Source organism: Electrophorus electricus, chromosome 19 (genome assembly GCF_041902795.1).
Source record: "Electrophorus electricus isolate QZ-2024a chromosome 19, ASM4190279v1, whole genome shotgun sequence".
Taxonomy (NCBI): Eukaryota; Metazoa; Chordata; class Actinopteri; order Gymnotiformes; family Gymnotidae; genus Electrophorus; species Electrophorus electricus.
This window is the reverse complement of record NC_137515.1, coordinates 2,118,007-2,142,974: the sequence shown is the minus strand read 5'-3', so window position 1 is coordinate 2,142,974 and position 24,968 is coordinate 2,118,007. Positions and strand designations below refer to the sequence as shown.

The 24,968-nt window shown below is 38.4% G+C and overlaps 1 protein-coding gene and 1 long non-coding RNA gene across 4 annotated transcripts in view; one reads left to right on the top strand and one right to left on the bottom strand.

Moving 5' to 3' along the window:
• Positions 1-7,794: 7,794 nt before the first annotated feature.
• tdgf1 (teratocarcinoma-derived growth factor 1) lies at positions 7,795-10,058 on the bottom strand. Its single transcript, XM_027003517.3, has 6 exons — positions 9,808-10,058; positions 9,663-9,712; positions 9,416-9,571; positions 8,995-9,109; positions 8,772-8,881; positions 7,795-8,246 (listed from the first exon to the last, which is right to left on the bottom strand). The coding sequence occupies exons 1-6, from the start codon at positions 9,825-9,827 to the stop codon at positions 8,143-8,145; spliced, it is 555 nt and encodes a 184-aa protein (XP_026859318.2). The 5' UTR covers positions 9,828-10,058; the 3' UTR covers positions 7,795-8,142.
• A 2,666-nt stretch (positions 10,059-12,724) lies between these two features.
• LOC145652438 (uncharacterized) overlaps positions 12,725-24,968 on the top strand; it is a 37,452-nt gene continuing 25,208 nt past the window's right edge. For all 3 annotated transcript variants that reach the window (XR_014118769.1, XR_014118768.1, XR_014118767.1), the window contains exons 1-2: positions 12,725-12,763; positions 13,615-13,722. This is a non-coding gene — a long non-coding RNA (uncharacterized LOC145652438). The remainder of the gene's footprint in view (positions 12,764-13,614; positions 13,723-24,968) is intronic.

Below are 24,968 nucleotides of genomic sequence, written 5' to 3'. Positions count from 1 at the left end.
AACTGCCAGTCTCATCTCTGGTTGTAAAGCTAGTTGTAACACCATGGCACCCAAAAGCGCTAGATTTATGTTTGATAATTTAGTCAGGGAAACTTGGTGTCATAAAATGTAGATGCTGGGTGTGACTAAGCACTTCCTCAGTGTCTTTTCGTCCTCCGTGGTTCTCTCTCTCTCTCTCTCTCTCTCATCACCCTCTTGCACCCTCTGTCTGCAAAATAACATGAGACAAGTCACCGTGACCTCCACATTCGCCACTGCAACGTTGTCTTTCGCTTCTATGCGGTAACTCCCAATAGAGTGGCGTCAAGGGCATCCGACCACATCCCTAATGGAACAGGCACTCTCATTTACATCTAACATGCTTTGTGACCAGATGCCACGTAGATGCGTTTCAGTTCCACCCCTAGATGGCAGTGTTGCATTTTATGCCGTGTCTGGAATCGACAGCGAAGAGATCAAGCTTTTGAAATGCATATCCAATCCTTTTCTCTCTCACCCCCTGAAAAACCCAAACATACAAAAACAAAACAAGACAAAAAATAATAATAATAAAAAAATACAAATGCAAGTCACACCCCATAGTCTTAAATCCATATAAATGGTGACTACTGCTTTTTTCCAGATAAGAATTTCAGCTGCATTAATATTGCTGTGGCTCCTGCGTTTAAATTCTCCCCCGAGAGCGTCAGGAATAGCTTTAACAAACGTTCCCAGGAACATTGTCTGGTCAAACAGTTGAGTCACCAAACATGGTGACAATTCCTCCGCTCCTACCAGTGTATGGATCGGAATGTCGGTGGCAGGAAAGCGCGCCGTTTTGAGCGTTGACAACTTCATGACTCCAACAAAAGAGCGTCTTCCCCTAGGATACGCTCTCCTGAGAGCGCGTCCACCTCAGGGTAAGTGGATGTGAAGCACCGTTTCTGACAGTGCCAATACAGCATCCACTTTAGTGACAGCGGGAAATGCCTCCATCATTTCTGCCCTCAAATAGGCTTGCTGGGGTTCATACATGAGCGGTTATCCAAAACTACAGCTTTACAAAACTAGCTTTGCACAGTGTAGTGTTATTTTTGAAACAACACTGTTTTGTTAAGGACATTTGTCGAAAAACAATGCATGTGTCCCATTTCTCTCTTCTTAGTTTTTTACTAAGATGCTAAAAATCTTCAGGAGTACTGGATGGGATGAAAGCATTAAAGGAGGCAAAGAATTGATCATTTAATGACCGCAGAGGTGTGTGTTGGGGGTGGTGTATCTGGATGAGGTGCCATGACCCATGAGCTCAGTCAGGGAGTTAATGATAACTGAGCTTTATTGATTCACACTTGTATAAGGAACAGCAGGAGAGGGGAAGGAGGTAAAGATAGTTTTAATCCATCCACATTAAGAATGTGTGTGTGTGTGTGTGTGTGTGTGTGTGTGTGTGTGTACGTACATATGGGCCTCACGCATAAGCTCATGTGCAAGATGATTATCAGTGCATTGTTCATGAATCGTGGGCAGATTTTTGATTTATCCCAAGTGATGTGAAGCGAGGTTTGTCAGCCAAAGATATGTGGATTTAGACAAGATTTTTTTTTTTGCCACAATGAGCTGACAGCCACTTAATGTTTATACACGGCTTCAAACTGTGGACTCTGTCTCCATTAGGAGAGATCAAGATTATAGAGTTTTCTATGTGTGTGTGATGTGTTTCTCTTAAAGGACTGTAAGTGCCATCTTTCCTGTCTTAAGGTTTTAAAACAAGCAATTGGCCGGGGAATGTGAGAACAAATCTTACTTTAATAATAACAACAACAGCAAAAAACGCTGAACGTCTTGCATTCAAATGCTGGTTGTAGGTCCTGCTTATGCCTGCTTTAGAGTGCGTGACAGTACACCCTGCGACTTAACCACAGGTCTTGAGATCAGAGTAAATAATTCAGCTACCTACAGCACCATGAAAAGGAGCAGCTCCACCATAACGAGCCCTTAAGAAATCCCCCTGAGTTGGCAGGTGGTAGGTAGAAGGAAACAATGCGTCACTGCCTGCCTGATTCATGGCTCCACACTGCGGCGTAATGAAGTGGTCGGAGCTGATGTCCATGGTAAGCAGCAGAGGTCCAGGAGGACCGAGGTGCATACGATTCATCCTGTTGGCCATCCGGGCTGTGTGATCCTGGAGAAGGTGGATTGGGGGTGAGAGGAGGAGTCTGGAGAAAGCAGTGAAAGCTGGCCAGGAGGTGGGGTAGGCAGGGAGTGGGGTGATGAGTCGCAGACCCAGGCATCTCCAGCTGGAGTAATCTCTCCCTCATTCTGACCTTAGCCCTCTTCTTCAAGCTTTTCAGCCCCCTCGCCACCACCACCAGTTCCACGAGTCAGCACCAAGATGTCTCAATCACTCTTTTTCTCTCGCGCTCACCCCCCCCCCCACCTCGCCAACTCTTCTCTTCCCCTTTACTGCACCCCTGCTGGTTTTTCTGATTCACTCAAGAGTTTTACCTTCTTTGTATTTTTATTTTGTTCTTAAAGCTGTGCTCTTGTGCAATTATTCTTCAGAATAGAGGAGACCTGTTTTGCACACATTAGCCTATTATTATTCCAGCCATTAATAGCACATTATAAGGACATTGTGCTTTCTTTTCCACTGTTTAAAAGCTATAACCGAAGACACAGAGCACTACTGTAACATTTTTTTTTTGTATTACTGGATTCTGGTTCTTGCATCCAGAGTGGTGTCCATGAAAATATGGAGAACACCATAGCTACCGTGCTTTTTCCAGCACCCACATCGGGTGTCAAAGTATTGGCTTATTAAACCCAGAGAAAAGATTAATAGTATATGAGTCTCTATTTTGCTGCATTGGCTTCTCAGTACAGAGCCTTGGAATAATTCTTTTGTCTGACATGATAAGATGAACATGTTTGGTCCACAAACTCCATCTCTGCTTCTTTCAATCAAGACATCATTTGCTCATTTCAAGTGTCACTTTGACTATAATAAGGTTCTGCCTCCTGAAGATGTTACTGACTTTGGTGTAGAGCATAGTGACTCACATTCCAGAGGCAATTGAGTTCCTGTGGCCCTGTTAACCTGCCTCCTGACAGGGAGTTTAGAGATGGGATTCTTGGTCTGTTAAGATAAGACGAAAGGATATTTGGGATGAGGGTTCTTGATAGAATGTTAACCACCCAGGCCATACACAGCTGCTCCTCTGGACCTTTGCAGCAGTGTGGAAACCAGATGGCCGGGGAGGTATCTGCAAGACCTGCCCTGTTATTGCACTGTCCCACAGATAAGGAGAGAAGCCTCTGGAGTAGAAAGATGTAGGAATCACAATACAAGAAGCAAATAATACAAACACAGAATACCAACACATATCCAGGACATGAGAATGATAAGATCAGTAGAGAAGAAAAAAAAAGAAGAACAGGAGAATAAAAACAGAAGACAGAGGTAGTGCAAGAGGACCTGCAGTGTTGTGGCTGATGGCATGTTAACCTTCCCCCACCCACTGATGCTTGTTAAGGGTAAATATGTCCCTGGCTAGTGTGATGTACGGCACTGCCTGTTGTGTGAGTGTAAGTCTGACAGCACTCTCCTGCTAACCCGCTATTCCCACCCCATTACGGGGAACGTGGGGGTCGTCTCCAGAGCCCAAGCTCTAGTCCTGGTGAGCCCCAAAGGCCTTCCCGCTGTTTACCCACTCCACGTCTGTTTACTTCCCCTGAACAGAGGCATTTGCTACTGCCACACGGCATTCTAGAGGGGTTCCCTAGCCACTCCCAGAAGGGGGTTGGGGGCATGGGGGGGTTGCTGAGAAAGAGATACAAGAGAGAGAAACACAGTAATAGAGACACAAAGAGAAAGGCGTGGATATTGTTGTTGATATGTCATGATGTCAAGAAGGTAGAGCAGATACATTTTCTAAGTAGACTGCATTTCTGTGTGTCTATAAATCTTAAACTCTCTATGCGTATAGTACACTGTCAAGGGAATATAAATAAAAACAAAAACTTTGTATACAGTTGTGTTTGCACTGGGGACACAGGGCACCTAAACCTAAACCTTTTTGATCTGATCTCCAGACCATTTGGGGGGGGGGGGGGGATCCTGAAATGCTTTAAGAAGCATAAGTGAGATGCATAAGAATCTGCCAACATGAAAATACATTGAGGTAACCACTCTGAATGTCACAGACTTAAGGGTGTGAATCTCTTGCCTCCTGAGAACAAATCAGCAAACACAAATGCTCAAGAGAATTCACCAAAAAAATCAAATTTCATTGTAAATTTTCCCTAAGATCCACCATCAGTCCAGAATCATTGCAAATAATACTTGTGGCCCTAACAAAGGTAAAATAATGATCAAGCCCCTTGATTTGAAAGGGAATGATAAAAACATCTCCCCAAACACAACCACCACTGGCAGCAGTGACATCAATGCAAGTCCACTGTTGGAACCAATCGTCTTTGGAGGCTTCAACGTTGATGCGACGCGTTGAAGATAAGGATGGATAATATGGGCATATTAAATGTTTTCAAGGAACAAAAATGTAATTCATGTGAAATGAAGATAAACAAAAGTGTGATATAAATAAAATCAGACAGTGATATTTTAAATGACAGAGAATGCACCGTGTGTCCACACAAACTATCAAACAGCAGGTTTGCTTTATCAGATAAATGTATTGAATTGCAGAAATAAATCACATTTTAAACAAGATTATTGGAAGGTGGATGATAAAGTATATGAAAAGGATTTTTTTTTTTGGTTAATGGGAATATCTTGGCTTTAGCTTCAAAGCTTCAGAAATTCAGCTAGATAACCTTCAAAAGAAATTCTTTATCCCTTCTCTGGATCTCCAGACATGCCTTGAGAAAGACTTTTCTCAGATAATGAGTAGATTTTGTGGAAGAAAAATACCCCAACATCCTTTATAGTATGTTCCTTAAAGGTTGGAGTTCCATGTCATGAATTAACAATAAAAGCTGATGTTCTGTGGTCCACTCTATTATGCTGAGACTGAGCTGGTTCATGCATATCTATAGCAGTCAGCAGCTACATTAAATCGAATGAAGCACTCTTAAAGTGGTACAACAAAGAGGGAACACCTGGGGAGGCAGGAAATGGATCTCATTTGAAGTCTCTGGATCTCTGCCATGTTGTTAGCATTTGTTGTTATCTTTCCCCTCATCGAATGGACATTGGATGAGTCCTCCATCAAAGCTCATCTGAGTAAGTCTAATTGGAGACAGACATGAAATAGAAAATGATTGCAGATCAGTCATGCTGCTACATAACACCACGCCGCCACATTTGCTCCAACTCCCTCCAATTCTCCCCCCAGAATCTGCCAACAATGAGGGACAGATTTCCTTCATGTAATCCTGTGCATCCAACCTTTTCATACCGCTGGAACCTGTGGTGTCAGTTCAGCTCAACAGAACCCACACCACAGGTTTCTATCAAAGGAGATTTGCCAAAGCCTGTGCATATGAACTGTTGCCATTGGGAGGTTCACATTGTATCAGTGGGGTGCACGAGGAGCTGAGCAGGATATGCTTGCAGCAGGAGGATGTCTGGCAAGAGGTGATTTACTATGAGTCCTACCTGCAAGAGTGGCACTCTCTGCCCATCGCCTTTTCTACCCTTTTATGGTGGGATTGGCTGTAATTCTTTAAAACTTCAGACGTGTCCTACAGCTTTAAGGTGAACTTTGCATGAAAAGGTTCCTCATGCTGCGTTTGGTTGCCCCATATCTCTCAGAGTTAGAGGCTAGAGAAGCTTAGGTTAAGGAGATCAGTGGAAACTTGCTTAACAAAAGGACTGTTTATTGCCTCTTGTAGAGATTTAAGTGCCCAGAGGTTAGATGTGAACCATATTATTGAGAATGTATTGAAAAAAAACCTGCTTGTTTTTAACTTTTCCCTCAGTTTAATGTTTAAGGTATTATATTGTTAAGCAGATAATTGAGTCCTTGGTAAGATGCTAGAGAAATTAATTCCTGGAAGTAAAACATACAGAGATCACCCTTTAAAATAAGACAACTCATTTTCTTGTTTGCTAGAGAACGATAAAACAATTAAACATGAGCAGAAAGGCCATCTCACTCTGTGCCCACTGTCAATGTGAAATAAAAAAACACAGCATTCAAAGGTCAGAAAGAGGCCATTGGCACCATTGATAGTAATGGGGAAGTTGCAGGACTTGGAAATTCCCCCAGCAATTGTACCCCACCCCACCCAGTGAACAGAATAGTGATGAGCATGTGCATTTCAATGGGAGAGGAGTGCTAATCACTACACATCTGTTTAGCCGCCGTTCTTGAACAGAAATGGAAGCTTAATTAATTAGACAATACTTATATTACATATTGCAAACTCCAGGCATTACCTTCATCACATACATTTGTGAAGAAGGTAAAATATTTCTCAATTAAAAAAAAGTGTGTGTATATATATATATATATATATATATATATATATATAGAGAGAGAGAGAGAGAGAGAGAGAGAGAGAGAGAGAGAGAGAGAGACCTGTTAATTTGCTGTGCATAAAATAAATTCATATGCATAAACCAAAACAAAAAAAGGTGGGCCATTTTGTGGACAGATTAAGACTAGTTTGTATTATTAAAGGACTACCAGTGGAAAAGCACCATTTAATACCGGAAGAGGTTTAAATTATGTGTGGAAATCTGACCCCAGCGTCTAAATTGGTTCCTTTAAAATGTACAAGTAACCATTCTAACCTCCACTAGCCTTTCAAGATTAGGATTCAGACTTTTTAAAACAAATTAAGAGTTTATAATCTGCTTTCCCCTATCTCCCTTTCCCTTTTGAGCACTACACAAAACTGGAAGTTTGCTTATCAGTGTATAAGTGACAGACAAAAAAAATAGAAATACAAGGCCATGAAAGGACATACAAAATGGTGGGCTGGCTTTGTTCCTTCTGTTCAGCTCCACTTTCTCTCTCACGCTCTCTCTGTATTGCTGTTATCGACACTTCAGACAATTTCTAGTGGGAAATGGGATAATTTTTCAAAGAAAGGCAAATCCACTACTATGTTCAAGAATTCCATTATCACAAAGTGGTGACTATGCAAAGTAAACCATGGCAGATGCAGTGTGGGAGCTAGATTTCCCCGTTCACATGTAAGGCAACTCTTCAGACTAGTCTTTTGCAGCTAATGTCTACATTTCACACTGTATTGTGTCATCTTTAAAGTGTAGTTTATATAATTGGCATGTGTAGAATATACACTATTGCATTTTAAATTGTTGAATTATTCCAAATGTTGAAAGTAATAAAGCACCATATGCATACTTTTTTTTCTGTTTGAGATTGTCACTTAAAACACGACCCCTTCACTTGCATTTTACATTTTTGTCTTCCCACTTAAAGCCTAAACCTATTTTTATCCATACTCACTGCTGTTCTTGGCTGTTGTATTGCATTACTTGTAAACAGCTAAATTGAGGTCAGTAAATAATCACCCAAGTTACGGATGTGAAAATTACATGAAACAATTTTGTCTACTGACAGAACACTAAATCTCTCGCAAACTCCAAGGGCAACGTGGTAGGTCAGAGCAGCCGTTGTGATTGATTGACATGAATAATTGTTTGTTTAAGATAAGGGAAAATAGCAGAAAGGTTAACAGTTGTGGGTTATCTTAGCATTATCACACTCTCTCCCCATCAGGGGAAGAGGGGACAGTGTTTTGACTACTGATGAAGACAACCACTTTTAAAGTGAGTACTTCCTGGCAGGATACAAGCAAATTAAAAATCATAGCACAGCAACATCTGAGATATGTTTATTATGAAACAAATACAAGCGAGAGAAAAAAACAAAACAAAAAAACAGCTCTATTGGCAAAATGCACAGCAACACAAGTATAATATATTGTGTATAAATCCTATATACAAACTCCTTCACATTAAAACAGTTGTTTTGAATACAGCTAGACATTTCACTTCCACTGGAAGAAAAATCATTTCAGTGCTGCCAATAATTGATGCCTTTCACAAGGAAAAAAAAAAAAAAAAAAACCACACAAGTATACATATATTTATATTACAGTGATCCTTCACTTGTGGTCAGCCTTTATATTCTGAATAAAACAATAAAAAAAAAAAGAGTCCTGGAGTCTTCAACGAGAGAACAACAGTAGAAGCAATGCCAGACACAGGAGACAACTGCTCAGAGACGTTCTTGGAGCATCTGAACGAAACCAACGCACTTCCGGTGACTCGTCTGTGAACCAAAGACAAAAAAAGAAAAAAAAGAAAAGAACGAATGATAAAGATACTACCTGGGGGAAAGTGGGACCATTAACATGTGGCCAGGCCTGAAAAACAAGTTCTTCCTCACTAATCTTTTATTGGTTTGCCAGGAATTAAGTGCTAGCCAGTGGGTATTCGTAACTCTATTTGGTCAGTGGATGAGGTGTGAAGACGTCTTCATGGCCTGCTCCACCCAATCTCTGATAAAGCCTCCTACAGCTCCTAGTAGGACTCTCCATACACCCCTGCTTATCACGATATTGATGTAGACAGATAACAGTCTGCCTGACTGATAGGCAAGCACCAAAATGAAGTCAAGCTCAAAATTCAGTCAAATATTTGTTAGCAGCAACAGCACAAGTGAATCTACACAAACTATGCTAGTGAGATGAAGTTGGATACCCATTGTGCTTTGTTGGCAAACCATAACTGGAGCGGTCACTGTTTCTCACAACTAATAAGCCTCCTGTGAACAGAGATGAACTGATCAGCTTACCACAGTCACCATGAAAGACCCCAGGAAAGCAGTGTAGCACTCCATATCCACATCTGCAATACGAGCAGCCTTTTTGCACCCACTCTCCATGAGGTATAACTCCACAATGCCTGAGGGAAAATATGAATACTGATTAATTGTTATATTTATTAATAATAGAAGTTGGGCGTTTTGAGGGTTCCTAGTGGCTATAATGGAAGCTCCATGTTTTAGATTTCATTACCTGACGCGTTCGTCGTATTCACAGCTTCGTCCGGTGAAGTGCTTTGGACAGGCGCAGAAACTCCCCAGTATGCAAGTGCCTCCGTTCTTACAACAGTTGCGACTCAGTTTAGCACCTTTAAATATATATGAAAGAAAACAATCACTCGGTGTGAACAAACAGAAAAGGACACTGATATTTGCTTTTCCACAGAACCTCGCCTACAAGGTTTACGATGAAAAAAACAGCTGGTTTCCCGCAGGTTTCCAAGCAACTGACTTTTATCCAGGGGTTTTGGAGTCCATAGCACTGAGATGCCTCAGTGTACTGCATTTCTGGAGGAACTTTCTAAAACTTACTTTTCAATATAACAGTCTCGTTAACAGCCAATGTTACCTCCTTGTAATTGTACAGACTTAATGCCTTGTTGTCGATCACTTACTTCCTGTGAGGCCGATAAAAGGGAATACAGTTCCCGAGTCGCGATGCTGACGTTCCGAAGTTGGGGCATTCATCTCATTAAACTGATGACTGAATTCGCCTTGCTGAACAGACTTCCCGGACAATTTTATTTTCCCACATTCTACTCCGTCACAGCCTTGAAAAAGAAACACGGGACAGGTAAAGTACAGCCAGCTGCGTTAAAGTAAAAACCGTACTGAAACCGAATGCAGATAATCTAAAACTACCTGATCCAAGCGTCATGGTCTGCCAGGCAATCACGGCAGACAGCAAGACCCTGTAGTAAAAGTGTAACGTTAGGCCTGAAAAGTAAAGAATGCGCAAAGTAGCGAAAACTGAATCCCCACAATTTAGGAAAAAGAAAGACCTTACCCGAAGAGCGAATTACTCATTCCGCTCTCCGACAAAACCCAGACACTGGATTAATTATGGCGACTTTGGCATTTATAAGCAAACGAACAGAAGCTGCTCGTAATTATACTATTAAAACATATCCGTCTACTGTCCAGGTCTTCTATCTTACAAGAACAGGTCACAAATAACAGCACATCTCCACCGGTAACCGACTGCTAACATATCTGTTTAGCTCTACCTAGCAGCTGCACTCTGGGCGCCCAATTAACACCTGCACGCCCTGCCTCCTCCGCTTCGTAGGTATACATGGAATCACACCCATCGCCGGATCCTTGCTATGCAAATACGGAGCAAATTCTAAGCAATTGATATTGGTTCCGACAGTCAAGTCTGGCGTCTTTCTTTTTTTTTTTTGAGTGAGCATTTACGCTGTTGTATTATTAAATTATAAAATAGTTTAAGCAAAATTTCAGGCATACATTATAATGTAGTAGTAGTAGTAGTAGTAGTAATAATAATAATAATAATAATAATAATAATAATAATAATAATAATAATTTGATTATGGTTTTTGTTGTTTTGTTTTGTTTTACGTTAATGCGTTTTGCATACTACAGTTAAATAACGGTGAAAGACTTGGCCCCTTAATTTACAAGTGCTTTCAAATATATTAATTTAGGGATTATGAATAAAAATATTGAAATATCAAAAAATCATGTTAGGACAGTAAAATATTTAAAGAGACAAAACTTGCAATAAGTAATGAACTGTAAGTTGGTAGGATTTACTTTGAAAATGTGAACTCCTTTTCCAGTGCTAGCCATCTTTTCCACTGATTAATCTACTGAATTAACACTGAATTCATATTCATTCTGTAACACAAACCAAGTTTCATTTTATACCTATTGTACAGTTTTTGAGGTTTCAGACTAACAGACTGACAGAATGGTCACTTGATGAAATGTCAGTCAATGGCGTATAAGACATGTTTACATCTGAGAACACAAGATATTTTTGTTAACTTGAAATTTCATCCTGCTGCTTCAGCATTCACCTTGCCACTGTCATCGGCAGTCACATTACCAAGTGAGTTATTGGTGAAAAAGGCCAGTACATTGCCTTCAGTATGTTTCACGGATGAAGAAGTATGCTTTGGCTTATCAGAAGAAAGTTTTCTCCACCTTCCCTCGCTCTGTTACAAGTTAATTCTTGCCTCAGTCGTCCGTAACACTGCCAGAGCCGAACAGTCACTTTTATATCCCATGTTCTGGAGAACCACTCAGTGGTCTTTCACACATCTCTTCATACACTGTGCAGAATGCATCAGAACTGCATTATTTTCTTTAATAATGAAAGGATTTTAAAGTCAACCAATAAGAAATAGCCCCTTGCTCTACCTGGGCTGTACTTCTTAAAAGCTTTGCAGGCAAACAACCAACATTATATGGCAGAGGGAGTGTTCAAAGCATTATTTGCCCTGCCTTGTGATATTTGTGCTTTTGACTGGGCCACAAAGAACCATGATGCTTAAGGCTTTAGAGTTACTAACTGTGAGCCTTAGAGAAATTTAATATGCTCACAAGAAGAACCCCCTTGCTGACAAACACTAACAAACTCCGAATGTAAAAGCACCATATTTACTAAAGATTAGTTTTCCTAGGCTAGGCCACGCCAGCTAAATAAATTAAAGCGAAAGGCGCTATGAGCTGCAGCGACATCTATTGGTTAATGACCCTCATTTCAAGTTTGACGCCAACAAATAAAAGACTGCAGGACAAATTTAAATAGCCATAAGCGTTTTTACATGTAGCTCCTCACACCGAGAGCATTATGGAAATGTTTTCCTTGAATAGGAAGGTATACAAAGCAAAGAAGCAGCTTTGGCCCACTGCGATGTATTTAATTCATTTGGACATCCAGTCCTGACCTGAGAGGTGTCTGTAACCAAGGCACCAAAAGACTTGGATGTTGCATTGTTCTTAAGTGTAAGATCACCCAAGAGTTTTAACTAATTTCCATCTTAATTTTATTAATCAGACTAATCTAATCTAATCTAATCTAATCTTTTTATCACTGTCTCTCACAGTGATATGTCTCCCACTGCTCAAATATGCACCCTTGTTTTTGATTGTGTATCTTTATATAGAATAAATTTTGTATTGCCAAATAAAATGGTCTGATAAATGATGTTTGATGTTTCACCTTCCTCAGTTCTTTCCTTTTTATCCATAGGGGTCTATACATCATGTCTTTGATTAGTCACATTTTCATCTAGAATGGAAAATGAACCCTTTCTGAAAAGAAATGAAATGCAAATGATTTGTCTTGGGCCGATGCGTTTCTCATTTCGCTGTAGAATGGTACTGTGGGGAGACTTTCAGTCTTTAAGCCTTCAAAATTCATTACATCCTTGCTGCCTTTGCTCCTAACTGTCATCAGGAACTATATTTCACAAGAGAGTTGTTCTGGCCTTTCAGTCATGTTCAAATGTAATGTACAGATTATTATCTACTTAAAAGAACTGCCACACTATCACAGTGTAAGCAATTACATATCAGTTCATTAATTCTGAATTGCTTCAGACATGTTTTTATGGAAAAGGGTTATTTGTATTTATATAACAACATGCTCACAATATGATTCGTTTCTAACTTTAAAAAAAAGTTGTTGCTTTTTTACCATTTTTAAAAATTAATTAAATAAGTAATAGGGCATAAGTACATTCAGCACGTAAGTGTTTTCTGTAATTTGATGATTGTTTTTTTAACCTCTTAAGACGTGCATTCTCATTAACAAGGTTCGGCGCTGGGGGGTGGGTGGGGGTGCCATTTTCTCTGAACCAATCACAAACCGTGATTTTGCTGTTATTTATTTATTTGTTTGTTTGTTTTGTACTTATTTCTGATTGGCGGTTTGAGTTTTATATGTCTGGTAGACCAGCTCGTGCAGCTTAGCAGACAAGGCAGTGGTAACGGTAGGTTAGCTTGTACAGCAGTTTAAATTTCTTTAAACAAATTTAAATTGCCTTAAAGTCTCATCCACACGGTAACGTTAGCTTAATTTTGGTGATTTATTGTTCGCTATTTCTTTCATATTTCTAACTAAATTTAGTTTTTAATATTTTTGTTGCTCACCTTCTAAACTTGTTTTATTAGCAGTTAGCCGTTAGTTTGCTAGTGGCAGCTAACCAATCTTCGTGAGCTCGGCATGTTACTGTAGTTAATTGATATATCTTATCGTATATTTTTTGTACATTTTACATTTAATAAACCAGAAAAAAAAATCCTGAACTTGCCAATGCCAAATCTGCTATCTCCTCCACTTCATGTCAGATCCAGTTTCTGCTGGGACTTACGGCTTGAATTTTGAAACCTTTTCCAAAGTGCACGTTTGGTATCACAGCACGTTTAAGTCATACATGCATGCTTCTGAGGACACATGCACATTCTTAAATGCTTATTTCTTTACTTCTTATTTCAGTTTAAGACAGTATCATTACATCTGCTGTCTCCATTTACCATCAGGGTCAGCTGCAATTCTTTTCTCTGAGCATTTACCTATGGTTTAAATACACAGATGTAACATAGCGTTAACCACACTCCTAGAAATTCTCACCATGGTTATGCAGCTGACGGTGTAGTTTTATATTAGCCTTTTAAAAACCTTTTATTCAATTAAATAGTACAATCCCTTAAGATTATAGGAACAGATATTTAGTTATATAGTTATATTAAGTCCAAACAGCATTCACTGGTTAATGCTGGTTACTGTTTTCCTTTATGAAGGAAGTCCACATATCTTGCTGTATTTTTTGTGTTATCCAAGGCAGATGCATGACGTACCAATCCCCACTCATTATACGGAACCACCTGGGCTGTACTGCCCTGATATTTGGTGGACATGAACAATTCCTGTTATGCCCAAGGCAACTTGGTGAGTAAATCACACTTACTGAATATAGTTATGGCTTTCAAAATATCACAAAAGACTGCTTCATGTATCTTGCCAGCATCTTTATGGAAGAGCCTTAAAAAGCCACTGCAGAGAGTTGAATGCAACAAGTCCGACCCGAGATATACACCATTTGAACTGAGCAGACAGTCTTGCTTTTGGGAACCAAAAGCTTTTTTTGGTTGTTTTTTTTTTCAAACTTATCTATATGACAGTAAAGCAGAAGGGGTTAATCCGTCCATTTTGTGCTTGTGATGGAGAGCTGATAATGGTTAATAAAACAGGAGCAACGTATCTGGAATGATGAGTCTGGCAGAGGATTGAGCCTGCTAATGACCAAGAGGCGGGAACGGTCTTTCTCCCAGCAACCAAGGTCAGGAGTTTCTGTCTACAGCAGCTGCCACTTCTGTACTCGGCCAAAGGCTTGTGGCTTTGCGACAGAAATAGATGCCGTGAGGAGGTAATGTACGTGGGCTGCTCTCAGGTTCACTACGGTCTGTTAAGGCTGACAGCCTGCCATGTTCCCTGACAGAAGCATGTGGGTGCTAATTAGGGGAACAGAAGGAGGTAGAGAAACCTAGATCTCCCACTTCTGGACACCACCCCAAATTAAGCTTTCCAGGATGCTTGTTTGTGAAAGTGTAATGTTAATGAAGGTATTCATCCGTGGCAGACACAATTGATTACTTGTCATTTGATAAATCACTGAAACTGATGTGAAAGTAAGTGGACTGGCTATTTATTACGGAAAACAAGCAAACAAACAAAAAAGTTCAACATTTTGGACAGTTTCCTTGACTGAAAGCTGCTTTGTTAGAATTCAGTCAGGTATTCAAGGGTACTTCATAGAAATTGAATAGAAATTGTATTTTTTGTAGAGACACACCTACATCTGCTCAGCCGATGTCTTTAATAACTTACAATCAAGTGATTAGATATCATTAAGTAAATTCTGCTTAATATAAAGTGTTTAATACCTCTACTACATATACTATATTAGTGCTGACTACATATAATATTGATGTGAAAATCAAATTATCAGAAGGCAAGGTCATACATATTATGGGGTGACAACTGATTAAATCCATATATTCTCGTAAACCCCCCTGAGTGTGTGCAGTTTGGCCTCATCCACAACATGGCCAATAAAAGATGATTACAGTGTGGTGAAAAACCAAAGCACCACTGATTTTATTATGCTCAGTCGCTGCAGCCAACATGGCTCAGAGTAATTCATGCATGCCAGTGCAAACCTTGCTGCTTCAATTCTCATGGTGACTCTCTGGTGCTCCCTGCTGGCCCCAAATAAATCCACATGTGCGGTCCTTTGATTCCCTTAATTAATCAGCCTTGGCGACAAGTCCCTGTCGAGAGTTAGTTTATTTATTTATTTATTTATCTATTTATTTATACATACAAGGGCCATTCATTCACGTTTGTTTGGGTAAACATGGCCACATTACCCAATTATCCAGGTGCTTGCTATTTAACTCATACCTGTCTGGACAGTTAGCAGTGGGATGCAACTAACGGGACAATGCAACAGGTTCAAAGATCAACGTTCAGCAACAAGTGACTTTAAAATCTTCCACTTGTCATTTGCATAGGACTGTTGTTAACACAGTGTGGCATAATACAAATATGCCAGTGGTATACTGACACTAATTTGTACTCTGGTTTGTTCAATGCTAGATTCATAATCAGAAAAACATGCAAACATTTCTGATTAGCTGAAGAGCACTGAAAAATGGTTGAAAATAAAGTCTGATAAGAATTTGGTGGGCTAATCCTGTCTACGGACAGATTTTTGGGTGTTTTCAGCAGGGCAATCGACAGACCTGATTAACAATGTGATTTTTATTTGGAAAACTGACAAAATCGATGACAGTTGAATAACCCTCAGCCATGCTAAGACTGACATTCATTTTCCTAATGAGCTGTCTCAACAGTCAATGGCGGTTCACTTTCTTCATTTAGTTTGAAAGGTTAAGAATCATGGTGTCAACAACTTTCAGTTAGGATCACACTAATATTCTGTACAATTAATCCTTTTGGGGCATGCTTGCTGTTATCTCAAGGGATAAAGGTTCAGAGCCTGAGTTCAACAAACAAATTGAGAAGATTTAAACCACACTGCTTTTAAAAACAAACCAAACCAAAACAAAATCATCTTATTAAAGCTGAAAATGTTTTCATGTACCAAATAAGAAAAGGAGAGCAGGGAATACACTCCTGTGCCTAACACATATAATAAATATACATACTCAAATAAGAACAAAGTCTACTACATCACCACTACTAAGTCAGTGTAACTTCTGTGTTGAGAATGGTCTGTCATCCAAATAAAACGAGCTCAGCATTGCTCCTGAGATAAATGGACAGTGGTTCACAAATTGTTTATGGCATTCGGTGGGCTACAGTCTTTCACTGTTATTATACAACTATAAATTATGGCTATGAGTTAGGTTTACCTAATAGAATGGCCAGTGAGTGTAGGTGCAAGGCAGGTATTTTATAATAAAGTGTGTTAGATGGAATGTTATTGTTTTTACACCGAGATACATGTTTATGGTGAATTCTGAATATCTGCCTGTTTTTATCTGTTATAAATAAATATAGTACAGTACTGTAAACCTTATCTTATTACTGAAGGATAGTGTGACAAGTTAGGATATTTAATAGGGTAGGCTGGCCAGGCACAAGGCATTTGCAACAGAAGGTTATTAGAGAACATCTTGTTCAGAGTTATTTTTTCCTCTTCTTTAGCAGGTTGTTTTTGTGACATATGTGGAGCCTGGCTATATATCATAATATCACACAGATTTTACATTTGAAACATTCCTAGTGTAATGATATGCACAGACCTAAAGTTAATATGCTTTTGGTTTCTGTATGGAGTTTAGCCACCCAATTTATCCTCAGTGTGTTATCCACCCTGAATTCAGTGCAACGTTAAACTAGGAATGAGGAGCCATATGTTCAGTCTTGTTAAACTAACAGATGTGAGAACCCTTTTCCTTAGGCAACCCTAAGTGCTGATATAACACGGCTTATTGCATAAATTACCACCAGCCTGTATCACAGCTTTGTCGTCTAAAAATATTTGAATGACTTCTTAAAGTACATCTTCAAACTGAAATTAATATTAAATAATCTGAAATTAATTGTTTATATATATATATATATATATATATATATATATATATATATATATATATATATATATATATATATGAGAGAGAGAGAGAGAGAGAGAGAGAGAGGGAGAGAAGCTGACAAATCTAGTCAGACTCACAAACCAAGAATTCCCAACATAATCACAGGTTTCTTCATACCATCCTACAACATGGAAAAGGGCAGTCAATATTCTATTTTTTAATTGAAAGTTATACAAGCCTACTATAAGCTGCAATTCTGTTGGTGGGAATGCACTTCTATGTGCTGGTGCACTGTGGTACATACAAATTGTAATTGTTCAAAGAATCCAAAGACTGAGCCAAGACATTTCTGTGGGTTGGAACGAACGATGGAATCGTGAGCCAGCTCACTTGACATGTGTTAAAAATAACGAGACAGAGGAGCTTAGTTCCTTGGGCAGGGTTAATTACAGATGACATTTTGGTGATATAAAGAAGCTGCAGCTGAGAAGTTTATAATACCTTTCTCTGCAACTTGCCTCCATTAAACTTTAAAAAAATTGTGATTAATTCACCAGCAGAGTTAATTGATGTACATGCATGAAATGGATGAATATTATCTGTAATAGACATGATGTTTAGTTTTATAAATACATCATAGAAGAAAGAAATAGTAGAACATTTACATTTTTTTAAAATAAATGGATCTGACAATTAATTATAAAAGCAATTTCTTGTAAGATTGTTTTTGCATTAGAAGAGAAACACTAAACTTTAACTTAATTTATTTTAAATACATTTGGTTTTCCATGCTGTAGTTTCTGTATTTTTATATCTTCTCTTATAATTTATTTTAACATTTTTGCCCCAGTAAAACATTTTCATATATGAATTTACCTGTAGACTGATTCAGGCAGTGTCATTTGCTGTTGATTATAGGTGTCAACAAAATGATAGACAAAAGTCCTGAGGTGTCAGTTCATCATGTATCATTATGAAGGATGTGGGGAATCAGACTCAGGGATTATGAGCAAAAGATGAAATTAGAGTAAGCAAGAATGGAGAGGAGTGAAATCTTACTTGGGCTCTGTTCTTAATTAAGACTGGGCAAGGTGCTTGTCTCTAATTCTAAAACCAAGAGTTGAGAGAAAAGCCAACTTACCTGAGGAGTCACCTGCCCTGACAAATAAGACCAAGCAGGTGGCCTTGGGCAGACCTAGTGGATTTGTGAGCAGTAGTCAACAGCAACCATTTGACATGAAAATGACGACAACCAACCAGCCTTGCTGGTATGGACAAATTCTTGAAAGTTTTAACGGACATTTTTATAACTAGAACAAATAACTAGACCGGGTTGGTCCTGGAAATTCCTAAACCTCCAGCCAAACAGTAAGGATAAATCATGGATGGAATGTAAGCACAGAAATAAAACTGATGGAAGTGAAAGGAATCAGCTGAAGAAAGTAAGAGATGACAAATTTCACACACTTAAAGCATCAACAGTGAGGAAAAGTCCTCTTCTGAATAGAATGAATCCTGAAAGTCAGTGAAACAACTTCATAAGAATGTCAACATTAACATCAGCAGTGTGGTTAGATGGCTTCTTGGAGGCTTTCAAAACCCATGTCACAATTCTCTAAGCCACTGGCTATGAAAAGCAACGAATGATTTATGTTTTAAAGTGGAAAATAATAAAATGTGGAGTTTTCAGTTCCATGCACAGGATGTGCATGTGTTTTTAACTGAATGGCAAAGATCATAAGGGACCATAGAGAATTTTTCAGAGTACACTGAAAAACCTGTGGAGAAACTGAGAGAAGAAAAACTAAGGCATGTCATGGATAGAAAGAAAGATAAACAGATAAACAGGGTTTGATGACATCCCAGTGAAACATGTTGAGGTATTTTTGGTTTCAAAGAGGCGAAGCCTGCAGAGACAGGGATGGTTTAGATCTCAGAGCACAAGAACAAAGAAACCTTTATTTCGAAGTGGAAAGATATCTAGATGTCTTTGAAACACCAGCTCAGAATAGGTAGGGTCTGGAGAGCAAGTCAAAGAACATCAAAGAATGTCATCCACCAGACAAGCTGCCTCTGCATCATGTGGACTCACCATGACAGCTTTTATACGCTATACTCTAAGAGTAGGCAGATTCCTGGAGGTATTGTAGTGTCCAGAAGTGGGAAGAAAATAAACCTGAGCTTAATAAGCACCACATGTTAATGGAAAATAAAGCCAGAGAAGAGCTTCACTGTAGGTCATTTGGGTAATCAAAGAAAGGTTTTTCCTGAAATAGTGGAGTAACACATAAAGGACACAGCTGAGGAATAGCTCAGAACTGCACTTCCCCATCTCATCAAGGACGAATCTCAGTATTCCTGGAATATGTCCTGGATGTTCATAACTACACAGCTTTACTGATATAAAAGTACTGAGCCAACATCCATCAGTTATACAATGGTCAAGTTAGAATAATATGAGCAAGTTTGGATGAGGAAGGTCATGGAAGATATTGAACCTTCAATCTCTTTAGAACAAATCAACAAATCTAAAAAAGATTACTCTGATACTCAATATGTGTTTTAAAATTAACCAAGCTGCACCACCAAGTAAGGTGATGGGTTAATACCCATAATGTTAATGAGTAATACCATAATAATAGTAAGTTATCAAACACTCAGCCATACCCAGAAAGTGTTGCTCAGCACAAACTTAAGTTGCAGATGATGAAAACATTCATTCAGAGGGCTGAATCATGGAAATTCACAATATATTATTAGTATATTGTGATTATATTAATATAGTATTAAACCAGAGAAAATGTCAGTGTCTCTCACTTACTGGGAGAACTGAAAGTTCCTGCTTTACCCTTATACACTTCAGAATGACCCAAAGGACGATATTTAATTTACAAATAATACAAAGGAGTGCTGTATGCAACACAGATACAATGAAGTATGATTTATGCATTGTGTACTGAAGTATAAAACAGTCCATAGTGGAATACTGTGATCTTCTACCATTGCTTACTGAGCAGGAATTAAATAATTTGTCATTGTGCACGTAATAAAGTGTTTCCAATATATAATAAAATATAATAAAATTTTACAGCTACACATTCATATGATTATGTATCACTCTCGGCCCCTCCTACCGCCCTGTCTCCGTAGTAACTCTACCTCGTATCTTTGATTTTCTTTGCTCCTGGTTTTCTTTCTGTTAGTTACGCCCCTAGTTTAGTTTTCTCTGCCTGTCTTTTGTATCACCTGCTCCTTGTTTCTTTCTCATTAGTCTTGTTATTTAAACTCCGTGTTCTCCCCTGTCATTGTCGAAGCACTGCTTTCATGCTGCCTGTGTTTATTGTACGTAGCTGCTTTGTTTGTCCAAACCCGCTTGTGCTCACTGCCTGTTTTCTCTGTTTGTTATTAGCTTGTTTCCATTATGTTTCTTTGTTTGTTGGGTTTTGGTTTTCGTGTTTTACTTTCTATTAAGTTTTGCCCATAAGAAATCTTATACTTCTCAGTGTTTGTGTCTCATGTGTTTGTGTCTCATGTTTGCTCTGTGTTACATTATGTATATAGTCAACCAGGTATTAACCTGATGAAGAATACAGATTATAAATAAAGGAATCGCATTAGGACAGGAAACTAGAAAAGTTGCAGTATATCTATGAGAGGTTAATTAAATGTACAAATTAACGGTGTCACAAGCAGAGAACATGCAAAAACGGAGCAAGCAACACAAGTCTCCAACAACCAGCCATATGAACACAAAGGACATAAAGGAACAACACAACAACATAATAACAACAACATAAAGGAACAACACAACAACATAATAACAACAACATAAAGGAATGCGGGCATGGGGGCATTATCACAGTCTGATAAATGATCTATAAATGTAAATGTTCATATTGAAAATTCTGATAATTTCTGTCCCAGCTGATATCCAGTCAACACACTGCATAGACCCCATGTGTTATTAAGTTATCGCACATACCTGTGCCTCATTCACCTTCCTCTTATTCAAACCCCACAGGTGCAAGCCTGTCTTTTTGTTTGTTTGGTAGATCTTTTCTGAATAAATATTTATTTATTTATTTTGCACTTGCGCCTCGTTCCTGCTTCATCAAACGTGACACATTTATAAATTGTCACGATACGCTGAACACCCAGCAGGAAGGACATGCCCACACACACACACAACACACCTGCCCCCTTTCCAGTCTTCTGATTATTGATAATAACGAGCACCTGTTCCTCATTTGCTCTCTTTTGTTCCCCTTTAATATTTAAGCCCAGATACCTGCTGCACATTGGTACCGCACATTGGTACTGCACATTGGTATCGCGCATTGCCAGTCATCCTGTGTGCAGAGCCCTTCACCTCTACCTGCTCTCAAGTGCCTTTGTTTCTATGTTCTCAACGCTGTTTGTTTGCTTTCGAGTATGTTTGACTCAAGTAGTAATGAAGAATAAAGACTCCCAACTTTCACTCACCTTCTGCTCCCTTCTTGCTACCAATGTCACATAAATTAGTAGCAACTTGCTACAACAGAAACATATGAATGCATAAAGAGGATAAATATGGGCTTTGTGGGCAATAACCTTGAAATTAACTTGAAATTAATACAAATTAATAAAAATTGAATATAACTTAAAATTAATACAAAGAATAAAAAAAGTTAAATTATGTAACTATTTTTAATTAGCATAAAATTGCTGAGAAGTTCATACTGAAATCTCCTGCAACTAGAAATTTTGATGAAATAATTGAAGCTAACTATATATAGAATATAAAGGAACCAAACAAAAAAGACCCAGTTTTAAAGGGTAAGAGAACTTTATTATTTTTGCTTTTACGCAACAGCTGGGTGTTCTGTCATTATGAATATATACATCAAACATTAAATCTTTAAATTAAAATTAAGCATATATGTCGCCTTTTAAGGAAATAAAAAAGTTTACCACTTACATTTTGAGTGGTCCTTTATAAATAATCAATAAACAGATTATAAATCAGAGGAGACTTTGGATAAAGTCTTCGTAAAAAAATCACAAATGAAACAGTTCAAATGTCAAACACACCAGCGATCAGACCTCAAACAAACCAAGCTAACCTCATCCCAATACTTAATCCTAACCCAAACCTTAACCTCAACCTAAAACCTAATCCTAGCCCTCACTCTGGCTCTAACCTTAACCCTACTTATAACCAAAATCCAGTTACAGAATGTTGTCAATAACATGTCTATAACATCTTATTTAATGTGCTACGGTGTTATATATTATACCGGTTACAAGTTCTGGGATGCAGAACTTTAAATACATCTACAGATATGTATTTAAAGTCAAAAACAACTGAATTCATCAGATTATAAACAAATCTTATTTATACAGTAAACTGAAAATCTCTTGATTAAGCTACTGAATCTATTCAGATGCTTCACTACTGCTATATGATTCATATGTTACTGAGAGTCTGTTAAGAGTTTTTTAATCTAAAGCACCACTCAAAATAAAGTGTCTCCAAAATAAGATGTCTTCACACATTTTCTCATTTTTCATAATAATTATATCTCTCTAATCTTCATGACTAATAGTAGTACAGATGCTTAAAAACAATTCTAAAGAATGCTATTACTAAGATGTGACAGTGCATACAGATATGCTTTCAAATTACCATGCAGACAGCTAATTTTATTCCATTTATTCATTTCAGTACTGTATATTTCAAACGATTCAAGTGCTTTATACTCTATAGGGAATTCAGATTTTAATTCACAGGCAAGTGCCCTGGTTGTCAGGTCTCAGAGCCGAATGTGCAGGGGTGACTGTCAACTGTGCCCAAGAGGGCTGGGGGAGTAGGTTACCCTTCAGGGCAGTGGTAGTGCAGTGATTATGGTGTTTGCTGTGTAATCAGAAGGTTGTTGGTTTAAGCCCCACTGTTGGGCCTTAGTGCTCAAATTGTACTCACTCGTAATTGTAAACTGCTTTGAACAAAAGTGTTAGGTAAATGTTAGTGTGTATCTGAAAAAGTTGCAATGAAATTAATGTACTCCAAAATGCAGAGAGCTATCAAGGATGAACTGGGTTTTTATTTTTTCATGCTCTATGTGTATGCTCATATTCAATAATTGTCAACAAATAACAGAAAAACAGAAAAATACAAATAGAGAAATCTACTTAACAAATTTTTTTTTTTTTTGCAAGTGTATCAAATTTTCTAACACTAACCTGCTAAACTATTGATGCTGTGTGTTTCATTTCTTTCATCTTGAAAAGCCTGTCTCCGAGTCTTATTTGCACTTCTGCTTGTGAGATGACAGATGTTCAGGCTGCTATAAGTAGGAAGTGATATTTGTACAGTGGTCCATGAACGCACACCTTTGCAAAGTGTTATGTTTCGCTCCCTAGTTATTGCTGGCCTTCAGTTAAAGGTCACAGGTCATGGTCCTCTGACTTTTAAGAGAAATGCATTTTTGAAATATGTACACTAAAATCACAAAATAGTAGTAAAACTTTTCCCCTCTTTTTTTGCTCCATGTCAAGGCAAAATTAAATGTATTAGTGATTTGCACATTTCACATTTGCATGGTCTTTCCACCACTGAAGCCTTATTTTTTCATATTAACTGACACTAAAATTATTTTGCAAAAACTACGTATAGGGACATGAACCCCTATTCATCACTGCTGACTGATCAAACACCATCAACTGATCAAATACTGCGGACTGATCAATCACCACAGACTGATCAAAAACCGTACACTGATCAAACCCCATAGACCGATTAAACATCACAGACTGATCAAAGCCTGGGTGGCACTTTTAGGTAGGGTTCTGCTATAATGTTTCAGTGTTATATTATAGCAGAGGGTCCATCCTCATTACTATATATGTGACTCAGTACTGGCTTATGATGCAGAGCACATGTTACTGATATACAAATGTGATGACTGGATTTGTATTTGCATGGTGAGATTGGTTTGTAGGTAGACTCCATTTACAGTTTTGGAAATAGACAAACTAATTGAACTATTGGGAGAAGATCTAAGATGACATAATACAGCTTCAACACATTTAACTGACTTGCATGAGTATCTCAGTGTACACCTCTCTCACATTTGTGCACAACACACACGCATGCATACACACACACACACACACACACACACACACACACACACACACACACACACACACACACACACACACACACACACACACATACTCATTATGTCATTCAAATTCCAACCCTTCAGCTCTGCCTCCTATATGAGTCCACTGGGAGATTTTAAGGAGACTGAATACAAGAGCGGTATTATTATCATTCCATCAGCTAGTAAACTCATCCTGTTTTCAAATGATTTGTATCGTGCCCCATTCCCCACAAAGCTTACGTCTTTTTTAGCTTCCCAGAGGACCTTTGCTGCATTTTTTTCTTTAGAAACAGAACAAGTTCCATCTCAGAATGCATTCAATTGTGCTTCACGGCTGCTCTAAGGTACAACAAAAGCAATATTAATGAAGATTACAACATAGCGTGTTGTAGCATGCCATCATGTTTGCTCATTTGGTGCTCTTTTGTTTGTAGTTGTGAGGCTCCATTCATCATTTCTGATGTAACCCTGTGAGGAAGATCTTTACCTAAAATAATCCCAGGCTTACAGCTGCTGCAGGTGCATTTAGCCAAGTCAGACCTCATGACCAATGATTACTCTTCTCATTTGCATAATGCTTAAAACCCAGAGGTCAGCCATTGAAAATAATTTTTATTCTCAAATAGGTTCCTGGTTCATTGCAGGTGATGGTACTGGCTAATCATATAATTGGGTGAAAAATGAAAATGACATTATAGGCTTTCATATTCCCCATTATTATTTTGTCCTGCTTGCATATACTTTGTGGTAATCTTTGTTCATTAAGACACACTTGTTGGGCAGACCCATTGCAATGAGGGTTGTATATTTTAAATTCTGAATTAAGTAGTACTTCAGTTTGTATAGGGTGTGCATTATGGTATGCTTTCCACTTTTGCTTAAGGAGATAAGATTATATGTACCTATTAAAATGTCCTTGAAATGA